At 38.9% G+C, this 26,683-nt stretch overlaps 2 protein-coding genes across 3 annotated transcripts; both read left to right on the top strand.

Moving 5' to 3' along the window:
• Nucleotides 1-239: 239 nt before the first annotated feature.
• Nucleotides 240-4,560, top strand: tmem167b (transmembrane protein 167B). The gene is made up of 3 exons (XM_079340720.1): nt 240-414; nt 2,571-2,702; nt 3,472-4,560. The coding sequence occupies exons 1-3, from the start codon at nt 405-407 to the stop codon at nt 3,552-3,554; spliced, it is 225 nt and encodes a 74-aa protein (XP_079196846.1). The 5' UTR covers nt 240-404; the 3' UTR covers nt 3,555-4,560.
• Nucleotides 4,561-5,726: 1,166 nt separating this feature from the next.
• mapk14b (mitogen-activated protein kinase 14b) lies at nt 5,727-25,729 on the top strand. 2 transcript variants are annotated; one of them, XM_079340715.1, is made up of 12 exons: nt 5,727-6,326; nt 14,803-14,932; nt 17,547-17,605; nt 18,247-18,358; nt 19,054-19,083; nt 19,237-19,284; nt 19,394-19,508; nt 20,169-20,240; nt 21,922-22,001; nt 23,037-23,115; nt 23,394-23,567; nt 23,695-25,729. In XM_079340715.1, the coding sequence occupies exons 1-12, from the start codon at nt 6,208-6,210 to the stop codon at nt 23,760-23,762; spliced, it is 1,086 nt and encodes a 361-aa protein (XP_079196841.1). In that variant the 5' UTR covers nt 5,727-6,207; the 3' UTR covers nt 23,763-25,729. The 2 variants fall into 2 exon arrangements, with proteins under 2 accessions (XP_079196841.1, XP_079196840.1); XM_079340714.1 differs by lacking the exon at nt 21,922-22,001 and adding an exon at nt 22,488-22,567 and having other exon boundaries at nt 5,737-6,326.
• The last annotated feature ends 954 nt before the right edge of the window (nt 25,730-26,683 follow it).

Below are 26,683 nucleotides of genomic sequence, written 5' to 3' on the forward strand. Positions count from 1 at the left end.
AATGCACATACAAATTGAAATTGAATTTGACATATGGGACATCACACACACACATACACACACACACACACACACACACACCATATAATGAAAATGTGAATTGCTTTAACCCTAACCCTAATCCGATCAATAAAGTGATGTTATGGGTTGAAGTGAAGGACTATTTCATGCTTGGTTAGAGGCAGCTTGAAGCCATGACATCCACTAGATGGCACTATTGTTGGAAGGACAACAACAAACCTGAAACGTAGAAGAAGATCGCAGAGCAGTGAAACCGGAAATGTCAACCGACTGACGAGTGGATGTGGTTGCATTAACTATATATTCACTTTATATAACATTATGAAATGCTGATTTAAATGAAGATAAAGTGATATAGAATCGTCACAGAGCAAACTGCGAACATGACCAATGGTAGGTTTGCTGTATGATGTTGGTATCTGTTCCGTGGTTGCTGCTGAACATGTAAGTTAGGCTAACGGTAGGCTAGCTGTAGACGTGGCCTCTGTTAACAGCACCAACACGATTTTTTCTCTACTAAATTGAGGCGTGTTTGCTACCAGCGAAGATATGATTCTCAGTTCGCTTTTCCCTTAAACGTTTCTGTCTTTAAATCTCCTATGCTGTTAATACCGTATTTTAATTAAGCTACAGTGAGTCTTGCTAACTAGGCTCGACAAACGTCAGACCTGGGTAGCTCTTGCTGATAATGTTAGATTAATATCTAGACTTAAGTTATGAAAAATAAACCTGTTGCTGATGTGGGTTATTATTTGTGTTGTTAGTAGGGATGTAACGATTCACGTTACTATTCTTTTACGATTTATTTTACAAAAACAATGAGACTGAAGAAAAAAAGAATAAAACGATTCCTTTAATTTTTTAAAGAAAAAAATAATATTTTTTTGGCTTTTAAACTTTTTCGGGCTACAAACCTGCTTGTTTGTATGGTTTGGTGTTCGCAGTTGCCATGGTAACGTCTGTAACGTTATTAAAACCAACTCCCTCTGCTCTATAGCTGCTGACGCACACCATACTACTGACCAATTGTGTTTATGTGTCACATACACATATGTTACATTACATTTAATTGAGAAGGCATTAGGTTCTGTTGAATCAATCAGAGATCAGTCACAATACATCCGAGAAGGAATTGTACTTACCAAACAGAAAATCTACATGCATTTGGCGCTTGGCTGGTGTTGATTTTGGACCCTCTTACTGCAATTAATTTTTTTTTCAAGTATCGATGTGAACCGTGACACCTTTGAATCAGTCTTTAACTGTCTCACGATTAACCTTTACATCCCCAGTTGTTACAACTTCAAGTAACTCTTAACTAAACCGATTCAGCTTTTAGCTAGCTTGTAAGGTAAGAACAGTGCAAACCATGTCGATGTGTTTCTGTTGAAATGCTTTAAATAATTAAAACATGAGTTTTGTTAAAGCAGCAGATTTATAAATGTATTTCTATAAGATTAACTTATCTTTATATAAAGACTTTACCAATTTCACAGATCAAAAGTAACCTGTGCAGCACCACAACATGGTTTATTTTATTCCACACTTATCTTTGAATTCTTTTACTTAAGAAAAATCTGAGAATGACACCACATTACTGCGTTGCCAAAACATCCACCGTTCATCATTACGTATGAGAATATCTGCAATGCTTGTATATTTACGGGACCCACAGTTTGATCAATGATTAACTACATCTTTTAAACTTAATTTTAGGCCACATTTTTCACGATAAACTCCTCCTGCTCTGTGACTAATTATGAGGATATATAGGTCTAATGATCGTGTCAGAGATGTCCACTCTTTTATTATTTACACAATAAATACCTGCAGGTGATAAAGAAAAGACACAAGTAAAGCCACTGCTGTGTGTCTGTGTGCTTGCTCAGTGCGTCTTGCAGCTCAGTCATCTCTATTCAAACTAAAAATCCGACTTGATGATGAATGCTCGATATTTAAAGATATTCATTTAAACTGGTGGCTCTATGTATTTTGAGTTAGTTTAATGATGACATTAGTGTACAGTCTGGTCCTCTGAGGATCGTTCGGGTAATGAAGGTGATGCGCTTCTGATTAAATATATGTGGTGGACTTGTATTTAAGTATTTTTTGACATGTATATATTGTCTTATTTTAAATCACTCATTGAAAACGACTCACTAGACGTATGAAAGAACAGCTGGTTTTTATGATTATAATGACGCGGATCTGTCGGTAAGTTTGATATTTAATGAAATAAAATGTGGAATAGACATCTATACATTCTGCAGGCTTCAATTCAACACTTCGCTGTGTGTGGCGCCAATTTACCATGCCTCCAAAATGTACGTATGCATGGGTCAGAGTTTCCTTAAATGTGCGCACATTTTACCGTCAAGTTTGTTTTTATGGATCACAAACTTTGCTTGGGAAAGGGCGTATGCAAATTTCAGGCCCTGTTGTGCGAATACACAACGGTTATAAAGGAGAGCCCTGGTCTGTTGACCTAGCATTGAGCTCATTTGCTGTGGATTTAGGCTGATTCATGCTTTTGTTTTCTGATTTTACAGTGTACTCCTTTGATGGCATCCTGGTGTTTGGGCTGCTGTTCATCTGCACTTGTGCGTACCTCAAAAAGGTTCCTCGCATCAACAGCTGGCTGCTGTCGGAGAAGAAAGGAGTGTGGGGCGTCTTCTACAAAGGTATCTCTATAGAGAAGGACCAACATACGCATAATACTACATAATAAGATTCCAATATTGTTTGTAGACATGTCCTGTGTGTCACTGTTTACAGTGCACAAGTTAAATAACTGGAGAAAAAATGTAGAGCATAAAAGCAGTCGATCAGGATTGATTATCTCAACTGCATACACATCAAGAGTATATATCAAACATCCACAGTGCAAGGTTTGTGATTATTTTTTTGTTGTCATGACGACAATATATTGGGTCTCCACATCTTTTGAATCAAATGATTTCGCAACTGTCCAATCAAAATGAAGTTTGTACATGAAACTTTGTAAAAAAAAAAAACCAACAACAAATAAAACTCTTGTCATAATTATACACACAATCATATAGCCATGTGTCCGACGTAATTTACAGGTTGGATGGCTCATTAGTCATCTTCATAGTTAAACAGATCTGAGCTTTTGTCATTGGCTGCATATATGTTAATCCTACTATAATAAGTATAATCTTCTTTGATGTAAAGACAGATGTGAAGGTAAATACAAACAAAAAAGCTTCAAACATTGTTTCATTATAAATTCAAGTAAATGTTGCACAGTCTACATATTTACAGACCACAAAGTCCCTTGTTGAACTTTCCCCTTTTTATGGCACTCACCTTACTTCACTGACAACACAATCTGATTTACATGGTTTGCTTGACTCCTCTTGATCTGCCTGTATATTTTTGACCTGTGTTTTCTTCACTCACCATCTCAATCTTCATTTCTCTTGCCAGCTGCGATAATTGGGACGCGGCTTCACATCGCTGTGGCGATTTCCTGTATGGCCATGGCTTTCTACATTGTCTTTTTAAAATGATAGAATGAGACTGGACTGGAGAAGACTGGATGAGGATGAACTCAACTATGTGGTCCTGTGCTAATCCTTATTGTGGGGACACCTTTTGGATTACATGACTGTTGAAGCCCCAAAGGCCCTGAAGGGTGGACCCATGTGAAAGACCAGCCAGTGCTGCCCCCCTGTGGTGACTGGGTACATAACTCCTCCTTTAGTAATGTGTGTACACTACAGACATGAAGGGCATCCTGGATATACTCCACAGGGAGCCTGCCGGTTCACATGTTATCATTCTATTGTACCGTAAAGCTGTTTGTTGTCGCCATCTAAAACCCATGAATATTTATAGTGAAGGATACAGAAGTTATAAGGGCAGTCTGTGCACAATAAAGTAAAGCTGTATACAACCTGAAATAGCCTAGCTGTATATATTTGGAATATGACCAATAGAGATTTGCCAGAGGTTATGTGAGATAAAACTGAAAGTGATCAATTCTGCTTGTTCCCAGCTATGCTGTTTTATTCTGTCATTTCTTCTGTCAAAGGTGGAGGGGAAGAGAAACAAAGCTAATATATGAAGATATTCATGTGTTCACTATATTTTCCTTTTTTTGCATTTCTAATATTTCCTTAACAGCACTGGTTGGCATCTCTTTAACTCAGTTTAAGGTCTGAAATACATATTTTGCACATGTTCAGGTTACATTTATTTTGATACATGTTGAAAGACAGAAAGTTCTATGTCATAAATTGCGACAGACTAAACTGTAACTGTCAAAGTCACAATGTAGAAACTGAGGAAATAAGTGCAGTAACTACGTCAACTTCTCATGGAAATTTGATGGCTTAATCAGACATGTCTGGAAATTGAATACAAAGCCAAATGCTTCTCATGCCATCACCATTAAATTCTGTAATATTGTTTATTTCTGCCACTTTTTTTTTTCCAGAATAATATTGGGTTTTGGGAATTGATGCAATGCAATTTTAAGTAAAACATTAATCAGACTATTTGTGTTTGTTTTTTTATTTAAAAACAAAGCCAGGTCTAAAGTGACCTTCATTGCCTATGAAATATAGTTTTCATTTTATAGTGTGATCATCTTTTGACTTACAGTAGATGTATATCTGTGGCAACAATTAACAGAACATAAGCTTTCTTTCAAAATTAAGTACTATTGTAGAATTATTATGCATTCAATTTCTTAATTATTTTTAATTTGTGGGGGTTTGGAGTAAATCCTGCATGAAATCATTAATGTGTTATTATTCCCACCATTCATCACAGTAGACTCTACTGTATTTCTATTATTTGCAATGCTTGACTTTCAACAAAAACCTGTCTTTCAGTGAATTCAGACTGTCAAACATAAAGGATGTGAAAAGGTTTGGTGTCATTCAAGTTAATCCAGCTGGCGATACTTCTTGTATAAAGTAACAGGGGTCACACCTTGTAGACCCAGTGAACCCTGTACCCTCTTAACGCCATTCTTAAGCTCTTGGTACTTTCTTTCACTAATGGCCTTTTCACAGACACTATTTTCTTTCTGAGAACAACAACTGCTCTCTCCACGTGTCTCAAGTTGACATTTCATATTGCTTTAGGCATAAGACATTTGACTTCATTCAGTAAAATCACTAGTTTTATTAAAATTATAAAAATAATAGTAAGCATAGTATCAAGACCTTGCAACCATATTAGTGAAATAAATATCCATATTTATTACATACCCAGTGCTTTTCTGACTTTGCATAATTTTTCCCACATGGAATAATACCTGGGAAATCTCTATGTTATTTTTTTTTACCAATACACAAATTCTGTCTTGAACTGTCTTAAAGGAAGAAATTTGCATTCCTTTGATTGAGCTTTTTATTCAGCTCTTAAATATCTTAATAATTATTCCATCCAGGTGCGATCTAAAGTAAAGGTTAATTTACTATTAGGTTGGGTTATAACTGTCTTGTTTGATGGTTTGTTATGACATTTTTCTTATTAGTCTTGTAAGAATACAAAAACATATAAGAATGACAACTCTGTGATGAAGTTGTAAAAATATAGTCAAATAGTTTTAGTTGTATATAATGCATTAATGCTGCACTGTTCGACCTCAATAGCTTACACTTTATTGGTAAGTTTCTATTTAACATGGGTGGATTCATAAGCTGCCTATGAGTCATTCAAACAGGCCAAACATGTTCAGTGATTGACAGTGGGAGATTCCCACTCAGGTCCACAGCAGGGACGGGATATCCCCTGGTTTCCTAATAGCGACCCAATTCTCGCGAGGAAATAGTGGTAGCTGCGAACGCGCAGTGACAAGGGACGTACGCGTGCACGTTGCAGCGCGCCCTAGAAGAAACTGGGCGAAAAAATTTCAACGAAAGCTCGTCCAGAGTGTGAGCTTCCTGACCTGAATGTGGTTCGTAGAGGAAGTTGTTACCAAGCGGTCCGACGTGCACGTAGAGGTGGGGACTTCTGCACAGCTGCACCGAGGGGGTTGCTGAAGTTTAAGAAGAATCCAGCATTGCCTGCGCTTTCGCTTTTTTAGCAGAGAGGAGCAGCAGCAGCATACCACGTCGTGCCACACGGGGAGGAAGGGAGAGAGAGAGAGAGAGGGCAGAAGTTTCCGCTGGCTTGTTTTGTCGCTGCGCGGCTGATAATTCCGCAGGAATGTCGCAAAAGGAAAGACCCACTTTCTATCGACAGGAGCTCAACAAAATCGTGTGGGAGGTCCCGGAGCGGTACCAGAGCTTATCTCCCGTAGGCTCCGGTGCTTATGGATCCGTATGGTAAGCAGTTGTTGCGGGGCACTGTCGAGAACACATTGCACAACAACCGAGCGGTTTCCCACCATCTACAGAGGCCGTGCGAGTAACCTCTTATCAAAGCTGCAAATGCGTTTAGAGCAGAACAAATGCGAATCGTCAGAAGTAGTTTTGTGTTTATATTTTGAACTGATGCTTCATCGTGCACGCTTCGGCATAGATCATATTCCTTCGGTGGGTGGGGATTATTGTTGTTTTTGTGCACATTTGTTGTTTTGCTTTCTGACGTGAGTCCTATGCTGTGTCTTACTATATAGACTGTAAAATCGTTTCCAGTAAGTACACTACCGCAATTACGTTAAAGTTTAAATAGATCCCAGAGTAAAATAGGCAGAACACTGATTTTAAAATTATTTATCAGTCTCTTATGAAGAAGGCACACCATTGGCAGGTTCGCACTTTCATCATCTACCGAAGTGGTCCCTACTCGGGTGATCAGATCTGTGCAAACTAAACATTACGGGTCGACCTACAACTAAACGAAACAATCTCCTCAGCCCGGAAGAGTGTTATAGTCCTGCTCGCACAACCTGGCACTTTACACACCCTCACATTGCATGCACTTAGCATTTTCTAGTTGGGTGCAGCTTGCAGAGTACCAGAAGGTCACGTGGTTTTCAGAAAGTAGGCCCCCCTCATAGTGAGAGCTTTCTATAGGAACCCATCCGAAGAGGATGATGACTCTAGTATGATGTCACCCTTTATCCCGTTGTAGTACACCCGTGACTCATACTCCCGAGGTTAGGTAGTGGTCTCAGCTGTGACACTTTTTTAGTCATCACGAAGTCATTTATTGGACGGGGATGTATACCTTCATTTAACTTAGCAGTAAATGAGGATCGACCCTCAGACTTCTACATAGTTAACTGCATTGTGTTTTTTTTGCAATCGTGAGTGTGTTAGCAAACCAAGCACTCCTTAGGACACATCTGATGTCTTTAAATATGTTTAAATAGATAATGTGCAAATGTTCTCATCCTCCAAAGAGTCATTAAAAGGGTGCTGTTATTCTCCATGGGGAAAAAACGTTATTTACCCCGCAATTCTGTATTCGTTAACAAATGTAAAACATTAGTGTTTGTATGTTATTGACAACATTGTAATAAGTGGATGGTAATTGCCAGACACAAAGTACACACTGATGATGCTCATCTGAGTTAGAAGTCCAAACTAAGAGGTGAGGTCGCATGTTGAATTTGACCTGGAAGAGAATGATGACGTCAGTATTCCCATCTCAGAATATATTTTTTAGCAGATGGTGACTAGCCTTATTTGATGACTGTGTTGTCTGAAAAAGTCAAAATGCTTTGAAATCATTTTAGGAGTGGCCTGCATTTAAAAGTAGTTGCCATTTATGTGTCATGTTTGCAGTGTAATATTTGTTGTTGTGTTGTTTTTTTCTACAATTAAGTTAAATGGAGAAACCTGTTATACCTGCAATAAGAATGAATGACTTTGGTCCATTGTGAAATGCTGCCCTCAAGATGTTTATGAGTTTGATGTTATTTAAGATGAAGTTATTTTATTTTATATTTTGTTTACCCCAGAGGTGAAATGTACATTGGGTCATGCTGTAAAAGAAATGGACGGTTTAGTGCAACATATGTCCTTTGAATATCAAACAATACAGGCAAGGCAACTGTAAATAAAAATCAAGTATAGCGTAACAATCCAATAAGATTCTATGCTCAATTTAGAAAAACAAGAAATGGCTGAGGTTGTTGGAACCTGACCAAACTGAACATAGTCTACAAAAAATAAGGATTCATACACATAGGAATAATAGTAATAATATCATGCGCTCTGGCTACATTCAGATTTACAGTGTTTTTATCCCCAGAATAAATAATACTTAATAATCTAGCTGACGGTAACGGGATCAGTTTAATCGCCAGGATTTGACTCCATTTTTTCATACTGTGTAGATCAACTGGAACACAATAATTATAATTGTAGGCCCAACATGGCTTATCAGCATATTTGTGAATACTCAGGTGTGTGTGTGTGTGTGTGTGTGTGTGTGTGTGTGTGTGTGTGTGTGTGTGTGTGTGTGTGTGTGTGTGTGTGTGTGTGTGTGTGTGTGTGTGTGTGTGTGTGTGTGTGTGTGTGTGTGTGTGTGTGTGTGTGTGTGTGTGTGTGTGTGTGTGTGTGTGTGTGACGAAACAGTAACAGTAAACAGTAAATTAAAGGAGTAGAAAGACCAAACTCATGAATGGGAATAACATCAAATCTGATTCTGATGTTACAACCCCGTGCTCTCTTCAAAGTTGACTTTCAGACTCAGTAAAGCTAAGAATTTATCTTGTGCTCTGGCCTCTCTCAAATCTTTAGTTGATAAAGTTGAAATGTTTTCCTGAAAAGCTGCATACTCGCATGTTCTTCCTTGAGAGTATCACATTGTCACCTGAAGGATTCCCCAAGAGTCGGAACACTACGAGGGGCAAAAAAAAAGAGAAGCAAACTACATCATGCAGTTCTAGCAGCTACTTTGTAGTCTTTTGAGGAAATTCCTGTCTTTGTAGCTACATCACCAAGCACAGCAAAGAGCCGTCAGCCTTTCTCTTTAAGTCAGCACATGGTTACAAAGCCTTTGGAATACCACTTTAAATGTTGCAGACAAAAATAGGTCCAAACAGCAGGGTGCCATTAAAACCCTTCAGAAGATATCTGACAGGAATAAATAACCTCAAAGCAGCTCCTCCAGCATGGCACGACTGCTAGTCAGCTGGTTAAACACTCTCACATGCTCAAACCGACTATTGTTTCTACCATAACACTCATCAGTTTTTCTGTTTAAATTCTTTCCACATTCTTAATATATGATTATTTCCTACATCTACCTGCCACTGAACCTCAGTGGCAACTTCCATAAAGAGAGCACCATAACTTCCTTCAAATTTTCTGACCTTTACTCCATTTTAAGTCCGACATGGAGGGAAACGTTTTCGAGTTAATGCTGTTGACTGCTATAACAGAACAGTCTGTGTACTGCTGACAGCGTCAAGTTTTATAGCCTGTGTTTCCCATTAGAGGCGAAACCACAGTGTAACAGATTAGTGGGCAGTGGGCCCATCAGAGAATAAAACCTTCATAGAGGCAAATGAGATGGTGAACAAACGCATCTGGAAGGACCAACCCAAACAGGACAATGGACCTCACGTTCCTCCTCACACATTCGCACCGCCTGGGACGCTCTGTAACTCCTGCGGTGTTTCTCCCCATCAGGGGGCTTTGTGCCATAGCCATGGTGATGAGGGAAAATGGGAAGAGTTGTTGTGGGCTCAGCATACACCAGTGTGTCGGTGTATGCAGAGCCAGTCGTTTTGGGTTTGTAGCAGTGTGTTTCTGTGGACAATGCTGGGCCCAGACTCATACTCTGCTTCACGATCCACTTCTGCTGGCTTTTAAACATTGATGAAATCATTGTGATATTTCCCAGCTTTTGATGAAGGACATGAGATGACTCATGACAAGCAAAAGCAGTTATTGATTTCAGAATTGGGAACTTATGTTGGAAGGCAACATGTAATTGTTTTCCAGATGTTCCCTTCTTCTCAAAACACATTGACATTTGGTAGTTTAATTGATTTTGCACAGATAGCAAATTGAGAACACAGAGTGGCACAACCCCAACTTGCTTGTTGCCTCCTATTAAATGTGTTTTCTGCTTGACTGCTGCATGAACGTCATCTTTCTTCTTATGCCACAGTTTCGTCTCATGTCACTGGTTAAAGCAAGCACGCACTTCTTCATCAGTTCACCTGTCATTGAAGGCCTTTTACGTGATGTCATCACATAAGAGCCTTCTTCTTTTGTCTGCACTCAATAGCTATTTTTCTGACTTAAGAAAGCATTCAATGAGGTGAGAAGGTGTAATACTGTGGGCAGCTCTGGCTGATGCACTAAGTTTGAACCTGGCAGACATGTGCACTGACTTGAAACCTCAACAAACAAACAGGAGGCTTAGCTTTAAAACCAGCAATTTAGCTCAAGCATTCAGACATCTACCTCACATCTGTGACGTACGAAGAGTAAAAGCATTCATTTTGGTATTAAAGTTACGAGTAAGGGGTTCAAAAAAATTACTTTCAAAACATCACAAGTGCTTATGTTTTACATTAGAATTTCTTGAGTATTTTTTTAATGTTATTGCAATGTATTTTACAAGAGGCAAATAGTTTACACTACTTCAGGTTGCAGATTCACAACTGGCCGGGGACTGCAGCTGGAAATTAGCCGCAAAGGCTAAAGCTGCTCCTTTTAATGTAAAAGGGGATTGTCCACGAAATAATAGACTAAACTAAATAATAATGACTTTTTTCATCAACATATTTTCAAAACTTGTAGGGAGAATTGGCATGACTCTGACTTAATTTGTTGTCAGAGTTTGGTTCAGTGTGATTTGGCGCCCGTTGAAGGTCTCTGAGTTCATCTGTGCTTTTGTGGGAGACGGTGCTGTTACGTCTACCCCTCTTCCGTTTATAAACGGAGGGTGCAAAGACGTTGCAGGAAGCTAACAACCATGTTGACTGACAAGTAACAAGTTACAATAACGCAAGCTAGCTTATATCCTAACCTGTGGTGTTTAGTAGAGCATTGGCCCCTCAGGGACAAATACAGTTTTTTGAATTTTAGATCCGAGTGTCTCTCACTCAGGTACTTGGTGAAATTTGAAGTGTTGCTACAACACTGTTTTTTTGCATCTTTAGCATGCAGCGTTGATAAGTAGGTTTGCCATCAAATGTCCTCTGATCTTAGAGTGTGTGTGTGTGTGTGTGTGTGTGTGTATATATATATATATATATGTATATATTAGCGCACCAAGTGTTCGACAACAGGAGCAGTGTCTTGCCCAAGGACACATCGGACATGTTGCTCGCAGGAGCTGGGGATCGAACCCTCGACCATCCGGTTGAGAGACGATGACTCTACCCACTGAGGGTAGGGTTTATATATCACTTATTAAAACAAAAAACTGCATTCATGCCACCTCGTTTACACTCTTCTAATTATTAACATTAACATGTCTCCATAGGGCTGCTCAAGTAGTTGTGATTTTAACCTATTCAACGGACACACGCAGCATCCCAGAGCAGAAATGACTGCTTCATTTTAAATGATTTTTAATCTGAACTATAATACTTTAGGATTTCTTTCATTCCTGAAATGTTACCTACCAGCTAATAACACAGTCATCTGTTGTATAGCACACTTAAAGTACACTCTTTTCTTTGTTTTACACAGATTTTCAGGGAAAACTGCTTAGCTGAACTGTATTCTTAGATATAGGTCAAACAAATTAGACTTGCATAGCTTGCCAGTCTTGATTCTCAAACTTGCAAGCAGAACTCCCTGGACCACAAAGGCCTGAAAACCAGTTCATCTGGGAGATTTAGAAGGGATGGTCGACTTGTTCACTAACGTTGGGAGGCAGAGCAGTAAAGAAAAAAAATCACTGTTTTATACCTGGGTAATTAAATTAAAGCTGGACGGCAGGAAGAAGAGATCATTGCGCCTGCTAAGTAAACATGTTAACCTGGTTCTATCACAGCGAGATGTTCTTTAAACATTGCAGTATTAAAAATCAGCATGCTTTGTGTATTTTAGAGCAGTGGTTCCAAACCTTCCTTGGAGCCCCCTTTACCTTTTATCTAAGAAAAACTGTGTTTGATGTATAGATATGGAATGAAGGACAATCAAATAAACTTGAACTTATTTTTTTAAAAATCAGACCATGCCACCCTACGGGACCCCAGACCTCAGGTTGGGGAACCAACATGTAAGTGAAATGTCAGAAGCATTGTGAAAACAGATTACTGCCAAACATCTGCAACATGATCAGCCCTAACTTCTGCTTCTCTCTTCTTGTTATTATGTTTAACCCACAATGTTCCCCCTGACTGTTTTATCACAGCTGTTATTTCCTGTCATAACCATAAAGACATGAAAAAAAGGTCTTAATATTTACAGTCCTTTATAACCGACTGTGGTTACTAAGAGAGCATTTTCATGATCACGTCAGCTTTAAAGGTGAGCACAGAGAGTGCGTCCATGCACTAACTTTTTTTAAATCCTGTTTCCCACACAACATTTCGAATAGATTGGACATAGTTGGATTTGTTGTCAACTGAAGTGAACGTGAGGAGGAGGTGTCATTACCTCTGTTGTTCTTTGACTTGTGTATGGATGACATGTCTGAACTTTGAAATGCTTGCAAAACAGGTTGGGGGTTCAATCACGTTTTCCAGACCTGATCAATGTTGAAAATATTTATCTCCTAGCACAGAGAATTCAAAAAGTACATCCTCATTTAACATGTAAAGTTCAGCAGTTGTAATAAGAACATCAGAATCAGTGTATTACAGTGTTCTTCTTCACTGATGTAAAGATTTATTTCTGAAGACTAAGTTGGTGTGTATTTATTATTTTGTCTTGAAAAGCATCATCTTCAGACCTCTGCAAAAACGTATGCGAGTCTTACTGCAACTTTTTTGAACACTGGATTTGCAAAAGTTGATCATATGGTGCTGTAGAGTTTGTTGGGTAGTGAGTGCATGGTGATGAAGAGAATTGTGAGAGGATGTCTCAATAAGTCATTTGCTCCTTTTTACTGCCCACATTTTTATGGCCACCACTTATTGCACTTCCATTTATTACTCACTAATTAGACGATGGATGCTTAGACCACTCTTGTTTGTCTCACGGATTAGCAGCAGTTTAGAAGACAGTGCGCATGTGACTTTGTTTTCACATCTAGCTTTTGGTGTACTAGGTGTTGACTCGAGTAAAGTTTTTCCCTCACGAGTGACACATCTTTACATTTTTCTGCAGGCCTGGAATGAGCAGTTCAGTGGGTGTGGGAGATTATCTCTCACTTACTGGAACAAACACACTGCTTATCTTAATGTTTTTTTTTACAGTGGATGCGTGGCACTCAGGACTTTGTTTTTTAGCGTACGACACAACCAATAATAGCTTTAACTCCAGATTAGTGAGTTAACAGTTCTGCTGAATTCACAGTCATGGAGTGACAAGATCAAGAAGTTGAAATGTCTTAATAAGTAAGTGACATGCGCTCAGAGGAAAGACTCCCTTCTTGTTGAGTAACAAGTCATGTTGAAGACACGGCTAGGAGTTTACCTCTCAGCTGAGTGAGCACAGTGCCGATTGAGACCGGGTCAGTAGTTCAGAGTATTCACGAAGGTTTGGTAGTTTACCCAAATATTGATCAGCATTTAATCACTTCCCGCAGAAAAGTAGCGTCACACGGTTTAAACATAAAAGAGGAAACGGCACTTCACCAGCAAAAAAAAACCAAAACAGATTTTTTGTTTTGTTCTCCTTTCGCAATCTGCCGTTTGTGATTCAGCTTAAATGAGTGACCTAGAAAGAAGGCATTTTACTGTGAGTGGGTTGTGTTTCTGTACAGATACAGGAAATGCAGCAATATCACACGTCTTCTGGGGGCCATACCCAGCTTTCTATCAAGCAGTCTGTATAATGTTTGTTTGTTAAGTATACAGGTGTGAATGAATTTGATGAACCAGGCAAGAAGATGGTTGAAATGTCTCCTTGGATATGCAGCATTTTTAGATTTTAGTTAGTTTTATTATTTCACATCAACAGAACTATAGCACAGTTCCCTCCCAGCTTCTGCGTTCTTTAGCCACACCTGGTAATCTTCTTTTTGTCTTTTGCCCTGGCTCTTCAGTCACAATAATGAATACTGTTACACCCTTTTAATAAATGAAATAAATAATGACTGAAAGGAAGACTGCTGACTAAACACCAGCATGATTGAAAGGGAGGTGCAGATTGTAAGTTGACAGAGAATCTTTATGCTTTTAAAGTTAGTTAGAGATAATTTGCAAACCATCTATGTCATTTCAGTGTTTTCAGTTTCTGCTTCACAACACAAAACAATTAGTTTTTTTTACATCCACATTATTCACAGACTCAATATGACTAAGTTGTATTTGGATGGATTAATTATAGAATCTGAATATTTAGGCCAGCAGATAATTTCCTGAATGGGTTCAGAATAAAAGGTTTGATTTCATATTAAACCCCTGCAATATAACACTATTCTAGATTGTCCTTTTCTTTTCTGAGAGTAAGCTGCTTTCTAAAATTTTTGTTTTTTACCAATTTGTCCTATTCATTCTTACAGTTGAGTATTGGTGGGTTTTCACAGCCGTTGTTTTTGCAGCCATGTCCCCCGAGCAGCCTTATGAGAAGTCAAATAAGAAGCAAAACCAAGAGCCTCATGTTATGCAATTATTCTTTCTTTTGCGTTAAGGGATTTAAGCTGATTACACTCTGTTAAAAAAAATCTCAATGTATGGTGTAGATTTAAATAACACCGTCCTCAGTGGTCTGATATGGTGCTATTCCTTTATCAAAAAAAAAAAAAAGGTCTAACAAGCCCTCTTTCTTTCAGCTCATCGTATGACGTGAAGACAGGCCTGAAGATAGCAGTGAAGAAGTTGTCCAGACCCTTCCAGTCCATCATCCATGCAAAGAGAACCTACAGAGAGCTGCGGCTGCTCAAACACATGAAGCACGAGAATGTAAGTCACCTGCAAACAACACTCTCTCTCTCTCACACACACACACACACACACACACACACACACACACACACACACACACACACACACACACACACACACACACACACACACACACAGCCTCTTGTGTATAACGTATGCATTGTTTTGTAGTTAAGCTCTTGTGAAAGGATTGCACATGTGTGCACATGAAGTCGTGCACAAGGTTTTCACAGTATGTACTTACTAGCACCACTGCAAACACTGCTATACTGTGTGAATCCTTGCTGGAGGTCTGCCCTCAGGAATGTGTCTGTGTGTGTGGAGACCATGGTGACACAAGAGTTTATGAGGAACTAAAGACAAACAAAAATGTATCACGCATGTAATAGCAGTCTCCCAGGTGACTCCCAGGTGTTTAATAAATTGTCCACATGTACAGCGTTCATGAATAAGGAGACAACTGTAGAGTAGAGCCATCCTGTGTCCAAACTGCAACAGCAGGGGTTTAACGTCAGGGCTAGATTTTATGAAAGAGGAACGTTTTAAGAAAAGACAAGTAGCTTCTTGTTTGAGTTTTATGTTTGACCACGTAAACAACACACACACGAACATGCAGGACTCGAGGCGAGGAGGACAGTGATATTTAGTGGAAAAAAAAAAGGGTTTCTATGTAAAGCATGTTCCCTATGTTTGCATATCAACTTACCAAACAGGTCTAAAGCTGCACCCTTAACACCTTGTCAGAACATTTTTGTCCTTTGTGTTTTTTTTTGTTTTTTTTTTGCTGCAGCGACTCATCACTTCTCCTTCTGATCCTGGAGGTAGTTTTCTCTGTGGAAGTTTAGTTACAGGCCACTTACAAAAAAAGCCCAAACACATCTTCTAGTTCTTTTGAGCTATTGCAGCATCCAGCGAACGTGCTGACCAAACGGTGTTGATCCTCTGGTGTTATGTAATATTAGTGGTTATGATTTTAAGCGGCAGAGGGAGTGACAGGAGTCTGTGTGCTGTGTGGGAGCAACTACACAGCTGAATGATGTGTGTTAGTCAGTGAGTGAGATGAGATGTCTGTTGATGCTTGTGTTTTGAGTTGTAAGAAGATGTGCTGCCTGCCATAGCAATGGGTAGAAATAGCATGTTATTTAAGCTCACTGATTACTGACATGGTATCAGTGTCCTCAACGTGCAAGGGCTTTAAAGCACTGCAGATTAGGGAAAACATTTCCTGTGGGGATGAAAGAAACTGTAGCTTGAAAACTATAGAGCCTCTTAACGGGACACAGACCAGCAAAACTGCAGCTCTTGTTAATTTCATTTCCTGTGTGAGTGTTATTTTACATCGAACAGTTCTTCACACATCACATGTTCTGGATTCTCTTTTCTATACAAGCCTTCACATTGCCACTTGAAATGCCTAAATATTTGCAATGAAGTTTAGCGTTCCACCAGTGCTACTGGTAAAATGGGTCAGTGCACTTTTGAAAAAACAAAAAAGGTTTTAAATAAACAATTGACATAGAATCAGTGCCTATGTCAGTGATCCAAATGCAAGATATCCACATGTCCAAAAAAGTGAATAAATAGCACACAAGTCTCGTTAAAATCAGTTGTTATCACAGCTTACCTTTAAAGGTTAAATCTATGGAACGTAATGAGCATGTTGTTGCCAGGGGCTGTTTTCATCAGAACAGAAAAAAAAATGCATAAAGCCGTGCTTTTTGTTGTTAATGATCAAAGGGTTTTTTAAAAGCTACTGTTCCTCACTCCAAGAGGGATTCTGTGTTTTGCTCACACTGTTGCCAGGAGACTCCCTGGGTTTTGATTTAGGAAAAGCCTGAGTGGACCAATCAGCTGATTGTTGTGGCAGTAACCCACCAATCAGCTGTGAGTTTTCGCCCTGTGTAGGTGGGCTGCTCTAATGTTTTTTTTTTTCCTCTTACAATACCTACCAAATCTCCTCTTCTCTCCAGGGGGCAGGGTGGGCACTTGGGGCTACAGTGTAACAGCATGCATGGATTGAATATACATGTACTGCAGATAAAAACACAGAGATGATTTTCCTTTAATATGATTTGTACGTTGTCCCTATCTTTTCTTTTGCTGAGTTCAAACCTGAAACTAACTGTGTAGCCTGTCATGCTTTTTCCACTTAGGTCGAAATGTGAAAAAGAAGCCTGATAAATTTAGACCAATATGATTCAATGCTTACGGTGCCTTAAATCTGTATTTTTCTTTCAACCCGATAACATACAACATTGACACACTGCTGGTGCCTGTCGTGTCAGCTTGATACACAACTGAAACAGATAATGTTCACTTCCTCCTCTGATCTGTTGGTTGTTCAGTCTCTATGTACTTGATTAAACCTCTTATTAACGAAAACAGTGCACATGGCTGACCTGGTGTATGCCACATTTACTATTACTGCACATAAGTCATTAATACTGGAGCAATGAGACAAGGCAGAACATATTGCAGAGTCTAATCCAAGAAAAAGTAGGAATGTCACACAGTTATGTTCCCCTCTGTGACAAACTCAACTGATAGCCCGTGTTTGTGTAAACATAGATGCTGATCATAGTGAATAATAGTGAATGTTTTCTGAACTTGTTTCTCTTTTTTCTTTCTCCAGGTGATAAGTCTACTAGATGTTTTTACACCAGCGACAAGCTTAGAGGAGTTCAATGACGTGTAAGTCAAATTTTTATCACCCTGTCTTTCCCTGTCTCTGCCGCTCGGTTTATTTCTCCGTCTCCCTCTAATGGAAAGGGAAACGTTGGAATCAGCAGATTATGATTGTGATTTAAAAAAAAAAAATTTGGATACTTGGGTTACACCAAATTCTTCTTCTTATGACTTCATGCGAGTCAAGCATGTAGCAGGTTTTACTGAGCTGAATGTAGATGGGACACATGCACCCATACACATCACAGCTAGTCTCCTTGGTAACAGCCATCTGGCAGTCTCTGGGGTTCGTGTGTGTTTGTGCACAGAATACTCAATCAGTGTCCTTGAGTTCTCCACATGCTGTGGCGTCATCAGCATGTTTGCACCTTTGTGGGAATGTGAGATGAAGTGACACAAACACACCTTCTTTTTCACGTTATCGACAGTAAAGTTCAAAACATTTGCAAATAAATCCTTTTACTACCAGGCAAGAGAACAATGTGCATGCACATGTTCACAGGTCTTGTGTGGTATGAGCAGATATACCATAAACAAAAGTAACAGTTACACTCAGCTGATCTGCTCCCTATAAAAAAAACATTCCACTATCAAGAAAAAAAGATAACAGGAACAATCATCCCATATGCTGTACTTTATGATTGCAGGTACCTGGTGACACATCTAATGGGTGCAGACCTCAACAACATCGTCAAGTGTCAGAAGCTGACCGATGACCATGTCCAGTTCCTCATCTACCAGATCCTCAGAGGCTTAAAGGTCAGTGACATAGGACTTCAGGTTAGATGTATCACCACAGTGTCTCACTTGGCCTGGCGCTAAGATATTAACTTCAGCTAACGTTAGCTTTTCAGTATAGGAAATAAAAACAATTGTTCACATTTTGGTTGAGTATCTGAAAGAACAAAGTGGTTGGTCACTCTAACTGAAGACCAATTTCTTTTCTCTGGCATTTATTTTAGTCATTGATATATAAATATATTAATGTCTTTTTTAATTGTACTTTGCAATTTCATGTAAACGTTTTGAAATATCCTTTGAACCAACTATGCTATCACATACTAATATGTGAATAAAAGTACATTTAAGTTAAAGTACACTTAACGTTGCTTACCCAATGTAGCATGGAAAGGGTTGGTAGAAAATACTGTATGTACACACTATGATGTACACACATACCTAAATTAAAACAATTTGACTTTGGCTGTGTTTGAATTTGAGTGTTGTTCAAGTTACAAATAAAAAGAGACAGAAAAGTTAGCACACTAGATGTGCCGGTGTGTTTCAGCACTTACCCAGATAAAGGAAACTTGAAGGACATTTTGTGTGCTGACTTCTCTGTCTCTAAATAAGTCTTGTTTCGGTCATGCATCTGAAGTTTAATTTATTGTCAGGTGTGCTACTTTTTTGCTGTTCAACTTGAAAATAAGTCCTTTGTTTTTTTCTTTCATTAGTACATCCATTCTGCAGATATCATCCACAGAGTAAGTCCAGACTCTTTCATGTCTGTCTGATGGGTTCTTGTTAAAATGATGAATACCACATCACCAACATCCTGTATTATATCTGACAAACATAAACATGCTTTTGTTTCCTCACTTCACTTTTCCCCCTTCCTTTTTTTTTGTTCTTTTCAGGACTTAAAGCCCAGTAATCTGGCTGTGAATGAAGACTGCGAACTCAAGGTGAGAAAACGCAAAAATAATTTCTGAGTGTGATTTAGCTAATTATGCAAAGTAGCATATGTTTCTCTTTCTCCCTCTCCTTCATAATAAAAATCCCATCGTCTCTCAGATCCTGGACTTTGGTTTGGCACGGCACACAGATGATGAAATGACAGGCTATGTGGCCACCCGGTGGTACAGAGCTCCAGAGATCATGCTCAACTGGATGCACTACAACATGACGGGTACACACCCATTCAACCATCAAGTTTGCAAGTGCAAATCGAAAGCATCATTGCATCTCTCAATTCCACACTTTGAAATAACATTGAAATAGTTTTTTTGAGTGTTGTTGTTGCTCAGAAAATATAGATACAACTTGATAATTTCACCAGATGTTTGTATGTTTTTATGAAGGCACCTTTTTCAGGGAGATTCTTTTCAGAATGTGTCACATAAGACATGATGATTGTTATTTTAGATAAACTAGGTCACCATTTCAATTTTCTACTGGATTCAACATGACTACAAGATGCTACGCTGGCCAAAGCAGTTTTGTAACTGGGCTATGACGTGCAGATATAATTGGGCAAAGGATGTAGTTTTGTCCATAAACACTTAACTGGGCTTTGATAGAGCTCCATTTTTCAATTCCACATTTTTAAATTGTATCACTTTCAAATTGAAAAAGTAAAATGTAAGATTTCAGTTCTTAAGTAATTTTGTAGCAGATGCAACAAAAAAGTAACAAGCTGCATTGTTGAGTTTGCTACAAGTATTTAGTAGCATTGCATTAGATATACATACTATACAGTTATAGCTAAAGTGATAATGAGTAATTTATTGATACTGAATACAAAGCCTCATATTCTAAAGGATGTTTTTTCTTCATTACGTGTCAATAGTGGATATCTGGTCGGTGGGTTGCATCATGGCAGAACTGCTGACAGGACGGACGCTCTTCCCTGGCACGGACCGTATCCTTTCACTGCTGTCACTGCCATACAAACATTTCTTTGCTGAACCTCTACTGCAGGTGTTCTGTATATTTGAAAGTGATATTGCTCTCTTTATGTAAATATCTGTGACTACAGCTACAGAGTAACATGATACTTTGTATGTGACGCCCTCACACAGTTGAAGACCACACTGTTTTAAACACCCACACCTGAGTCCTGCGCTTGCATCCGCCTGTATCCATAAAGCTCAGTACTGAAACCAGAGTCATTAATCGCATTATCCGCATGTCAAATCAGTACCAGCCCTGACCCGTCCATATATTACCTGCGATCCGACCTAACCTGCAATTGAGCACAATGACATCACAGTCAATTCACTTTAGAGGCTGCATGCCAACCTGAAAAGTGCTAGCTGTGCATTCAGGACTTCTTGGATGAAACATGTTTGCACTGAGAATAATAGTCCTTCACCTGTGTCTGGTCTCTATGACAACAGTCTCTTACATATGGCTTCTGCATGACCAACACTGTTCTGTTGCATTTTGTTCTGTTGCAGTTTGCTGTATGTTACTTACTTACTTATGTACACTTACTGCTTATGTCGCACAGAACAGACACAAAGCGGAGAAAAACATATGGGGATCATAGCCTGTGTCTACCTGTTTTTTGTTTTGTTTTGGGGGGTTTTAGCAGAAAAGAGCGGACTGTGTGCTTGGGAGCACTCAGATGAAGTGTTTGGAATTGAGAACAAAAGCTCAACACAATAATAACAGTCTCTTGACAGTAGCCACAATATGACCGACACTTCTCTGATCTCTTACGCACACTCATTCTTCTGTTTAATTATTTTAAATTATTAAAATTATTTATTATATTTTCTTTTTCACATGCCCACCTGCTATGTGCTTGCATTTTATTTATCCCCCCCCCCTTAATTTATATAAAAGTATTTTTTAATCCTTTACAGAGTATTTTTGCTGGTTACCCGTTGGTTTCCCGACTCAGTGCAAGACTCTGAGTCACACACACACTTTAGCTCAGCTAAGTCCTGACTTTGTGTGCCAGAATACTAATGGGTGTGTGTGTGCATGTGATCAGAGTTAAAGTCCCCTGTGGCCTATGACTCAGCTCTGCTCATGGTTGTCTTCACAGTTTCTTCAAGATACAGCACATTTTCCCGTCTCCCTCCCACAACGCTTCCCATACACAGCAGCAGAACATAACAATGTTTAATACAAAAACAAACAGTAACACACAAAATACACTGACACACACCATCAGGTACAGAAGTGGGCATACACTTCTGAGGTCATCGCCAAGTCACTTACTTCTTCACTGCATGCTCTTGTGTTGTGTGTTTAAATAAGTGCCTCCCACCAAATGTAAATCATCTCCTGATGCAGCTACCCTTTTATAAAGAAGGTTGGATGGAAAGTACAATAGTCCTTTCCTCTGTCTCATTTAAGCTGTCTTATGTCATAGCATGCTTTGTGACCAGCAAACTCCACCCCTTATTTAGTAAAAGACGTGTTTTTTGAGTATTGAAGCTAAAGGCTCTTCTTCTGTCTTGTAACTTTGTTATTCATTGATAAACTCAGTATGAATGAGATATATTACTACCTTCAGACAAAGATAACCGCTCCTATCCCTCTCCATCACCCTCCATCCCGTTCTGTTTTCCTTCATGCGAGTGTCGTAGACATTGATCAGTTGAAGCTTATAATGGTAATCATCGGAACCCCAGTGCCCGAGGTCATGATGAAAATCTCCTCAGAGTCTGTGAGTGATGAATACCATCCTGTCGAGCTCTCTGCACTGTCCGTCCTGCCTGGTTTTTTTTGTGCTGCAAGAGTAGGATGGTGTACTTCATTACTTTGTATTGGCACTACTTCTCTAAGCTGCACCTGTTTTGCCTTGAACTTGGTGGGTTTTCTCAAGGCTTTATTTACACTACAATACAAGGCTCTGAATTTTACTTCTTTTAAGCATGTCTTTCAGCAAATTTCTTGATTTGATAGTCAGGGTGGGGTTAAAAGGTAAACAAACCTTTGTAAAAACCTGGACACTTAGGTTATAGGTAGGCAAGTGTTATTTTGAATTGTAGCTCTTTATTCCTCTTGTTACATCCTTTTCATCCACCCTAAGTCGTCCCCCCCCCCCCCCCCCCCCCCCCCCCCCCCCCCACACCCATTCCATCTCCCCGCCACAAAACCCCCTTGCTCTTTGACCTCCATTTTACAATGACCCTTGACTCAAAAGCTGTAGATATAAACCAGCTGCAGCAGATAATGCGCCTGACGGGGACACCCCCAGCCTCCCTCATAAGCAGGATGCCAAGCCATGAGGTGAGAACCCCCCCCCCCCTTATCCCTTATCGGGCACCAGCTGATATACCTACAGTTTTGTTTAAAGACAGATACAATTAGACCTGATGTGTTGTGTTTAAGTCAGCTGCCTCTGCTCTCGCTCTACTCACTCCCGATTTCCTCTATGACTCACCAAGCTTGTCTCAGCAAGGCTTTTCCAGAGTGCTTTGCAAGTGTTTTCTGATGATGTCTGTGGTGATTGGTCCTGAAAAATAGGGCACTACGCTTTGCAAATAGGGGAGAATTGTGTTCTTACTGACGTTTTTGAAGCATGCCTAACTGGAAAGAAATGTTTTGGGTTTTTTTTGCACCAGCTAAATTTGGTAAATAATTGTTAGTTTGTTTTGTTTTTTTGTTGTTTTTTTTACAGATCATTAAGTTCAACCTTTCTACTCTGTACAGCTTTATCTTATACAGTTTTGCTGTTCTGTTAATTTTTTGATTACAGGCAAGGAACTACATTAACTCACTTCCCAACATGCCAAAGAGGAACTTTGCTGATGTGTTTATTGGCGCCAACCCTCTTGGTGAGTTTCACACCGTGGATGGCACAAATCCCAGCCCACTGAGTCCCTCTAGTGGTTTAATCAGGTCCCTGTTCTGTTTGAGCAGAGTTAACGATTACCACGCACACGCGCACACACACACACACACACACGTCCAGTGTTCAGATTTCACTATGAAAAAACACTGTCTGTTAATTAATATGAGCTGACTGATGAGTGTTTATATGAGTGTTTGGTTTTGCTGTTCTCTCTTTGCCCTTCCACATATTCAGTATTGTTTTCTCATTACTCTGTTCAAGCGGTGGACTTACTGGAAAAAATGCTTGTGCTGGACACAGACAAGCGAATCACAGCATCTGAGGCTCTGGCCCACACATACTTTGCCCAGTATCACGATCCAGACGACGAGCCAGAGGCTGAGCCTTACGATCAGAGCTTTGAAAGCCGCGAGTTGGAAATTGAAGAATGGAAGAGTAAGTTGCCACTTTATAAAACCACGGTGGGATTTAGTCTCCTGGGAGGAACATAAGAAGGTTGTACTTAAAAAAAAAGAAAAAAAAAGAAAAATAATGTCCCACTTTATTTTTTGCCACCTCTTAGGGTTAACATACGAGGAGGTCCTCAGCTTTGTGCCGCCATCATTCGATGGAGATGAGATGGAGTCATGAGGAGGAGGAGACTGCACCTTTTCTTCCAGCTTTTGTTTTGCAAGAAACACTCTTTGAGGACTATCAGTCTCATGTGACTATCCACCACTTTCCTCACACACTCACACAACCATGACATTCAAGTGCCTGTCACTATTCATCTCTGGGGGACGTTGCGATTTCAGGGATTAAATTTGACATCCTGTTCCTTCCGTCCCCCTACTTCGGTGGTTTTGTTATTCTGTATCCCAGTGCACTAAGGCAGACTAGTCCCCCTCTATTTTAGCGAGTTTTTATGTCCGATATTTAGTCTATATTGATCCCCTTTTTGCTTAAACATTGTTTTTAGAAATGATATGTCGGTATGTTACAGAAAATTGGAGACACAAGACTGGATATGTATATTTTATGCTTCTTAGCAGTCATTATTGTAACTCTAATAGGAAGCTTGCAATGAAATGTTTCAAATTGCGGTGCATCTACGATTTTTCTTTCTTCCATATCCCAAATTAAAATGTTCTATCAATGCATAGAACTGTGTAAATATGATCTCCAATATTTGTACATATGTACTTCAGTCAAATCAGTTAGTCTTTGTGTAGTAGTCAAAAGTGCTGAGTCATCTCAGCCCGCCCCTTTGACAGTATGGATTATTTCACTAGAGTTTATACTGTAGTGGTATTTAAAACAATACAGTATGTTATTTAATGAAAGTATGTATAGGGTAAGATCAAAAAATGTCAAATATTCCACTCCAAAGGAAAATGACTTCATGATGAACATATCAGTAGATCCTCTGCTCTCCCTGCATATCTGTTCTTCTTTTGGCACTTTTGTTGTGTTGTTTCAGAAGAATGTTCCAGTCACCATAATCACCATATACAATACCACTTACAAATGATCCAGCCAGATTTGGCTTATCAATTTATTTAAGTGTAATGTGTCCCACCACAATACCAACTGACAATGTACTTTAATCATTGCATTGATAAAATTCAATACTATTAATGTTTATTGAATGTTAGAGGCACCAGTTTGCCTCATATTTATGATCTTTTGTTTGTTTATTGCTGTAAAAGAGAATATTATTTGTCAGAATTTTAGGTTCTTTTCTATTATTTATGTAGAGCTTACTGTATCAGAAACCAAATGCATCATCGATAAACATCAAGCTGTAGAGGCTGCTGCGACAGCTTGTGTATCAGAGCCAAGTCATGTTATTAACATGCTGCAGACAAGCATGGTTTAAAATCTCTTTGAGAAAAGTTTGAAAGAAGTTATCTACAATTATTTATCAAGCTTGGATAACCAAGGCACTGACCTTCAAAAGTATCATTCTTTTAAAGTTTTTACAAAAATATATATCCAGGGACAAAAGAAAAATATGAACTAGATAACGTCCACATTTTGTATTGACAACCAAACCACTGAACACTAGACTCCTAGTTGGCGAGTTGAGTACATCTATTATCTACTCTTTATGATCTATTATAATTACTTCCACGAGACAAACAGCCTCACATTCCCTCTTGCTTATATCATCACGACAGTAAGACGTGTCTTCAATATTTCATTTGCATCTGCTTGTTTTCATGTAGTGCTTTTTGTAATGTATTATTTTCTTGTGTGTTAAATCAAGATTTGACGTTATTCTGTGATTCTGTACTATTGATTGTTTTTTAAACTATATTTGTCATACATTTGAATGATTTAGCAGGGCACATGTTTGTGGGAAAGACTGTTCGTTTACTCACTGGATGCTGAAGGGCAAAGCTGAAGCCTGACTCTGTGTAGTTTTAAAACAACTGCATACATTACATTATTTATCTTGTCCATATCCCAGAGTCCATAGTTAATTTGGTTATGCTTCCTTTGCCCGAGATATGTTATTATCTTTTTACGATGTTCTTTATTATATGTACTGAGGCAGCACGCCACCTGTAAATACCACCATTAGAAAATAAAGGCTACTATTTTTCAAACTGAAACATTTGCAGTGTGTTGTAGTGAGTTGTATGTGTTGGTATCCCACCACTGGGAGGCAGCAGAGAGCTGCAGCTCTCACACTCTTCTTTGTTCTTTGTTTGTTTCTAATGTAATTAAGGACTGTCTGATCTACATCATCTTATGTCTTATTTATTTAAGAAAATTGTTTTTATAACCCTAAAAATGAAAATGCTGATATTTAGAAATTGGGGTTTTCAAAATAGTATAAAATCACAATACAAGTTTATATATTATATTTTATGGCATATCAGAGTAACTAAACAGTACTCCAATGTATTTTAGGAATTCTATACTTTTTAGTGTCTGACGGAGTTGACATAAATGAAGGTCTAAACTAAAGAACCTGTTCCTTTACATGGTTAAATAATTGAGACATTTCTCTGCACACATGCAAATACAATGAATAATGAGTGCATTTAAAAAAAAACATTTTGTCCCTCCTCTCACAACTGTTCTAAAACAGTAACCAAGCTGCCCCAAGGCCTCAATCTATGGAGTCAGGTCACTGACATTGAATTTGTCATTGAAAACAAACCCTGAACTTGAAAAAATGTGTAATAGTATTAGCCACTAGTATTTAAAGTTTGATTGGCATAGAAAAAACGTTTAACTGAAAAACAAAAAACAGGCATTCAAGATTATTTTGTTAAATTCTTGTGTGCATGCTGGTGTTTTTTTTAATGGTTATCTTCTGATAGTTTCTTTTTGCCACTCCCTTATAAGAACGTTTTTTTTAATGATGTATGACTTTTTGACAATTTTATAATTTGGATGAGTAAAACATTCTGGAACATGGCTGGCTTCTAAAGGAGAAACAACCAAACGGGTACATTTGGACTCAACAAGGATCCCTACAATTGAGCAAGACATTATGCTCTTGGACATTGATATGTGTATGTTACATGCTTCCTGACATTTATATTTGCCTGATTTTC

This window comes from Symphodus melops (assembly GCF_947650265.1).
Source record: "Symphodus melops genome assembly, chromosome: 4".
Lineage (NCBI taxonomy): Eukaryota > Metazoa > Chordata > Actinopteri > Labriformes > Labridae > Symphodus > Symphodus melops.

Coding starts and splice junctions, on each gene's coding strand:
- tmem167b (XM_079340720.1), top strand. Junction 2,703..3,471: donor GTGGGGCGTCTTCTACAAAG/GTATCTCTATAG, acceptor TTCTCTTGCCAG/CTGCGATAATTGGGACGCGG.
- mapk14b (XM_079340715.1), top strand. CDS start 6,208: ATGTCGCAAAAGGAAAGACCCACTTTCTATCGACAGGAGCTCAACAAA. Junction 19,509..20,168: donor GATGCACTACAACATGACGG/GTACACACCCAT, acceptor ACGTGTCAATAG/TGGATATCTGGTCGGTGGGT. Junction 23,116..23,393: donor TATTGGCGCCAACCCTCTTG/GTGAGTTTCACA, acceptor ACTCTGTTCAAG/CGGTGGACTTACTGGAAAAA.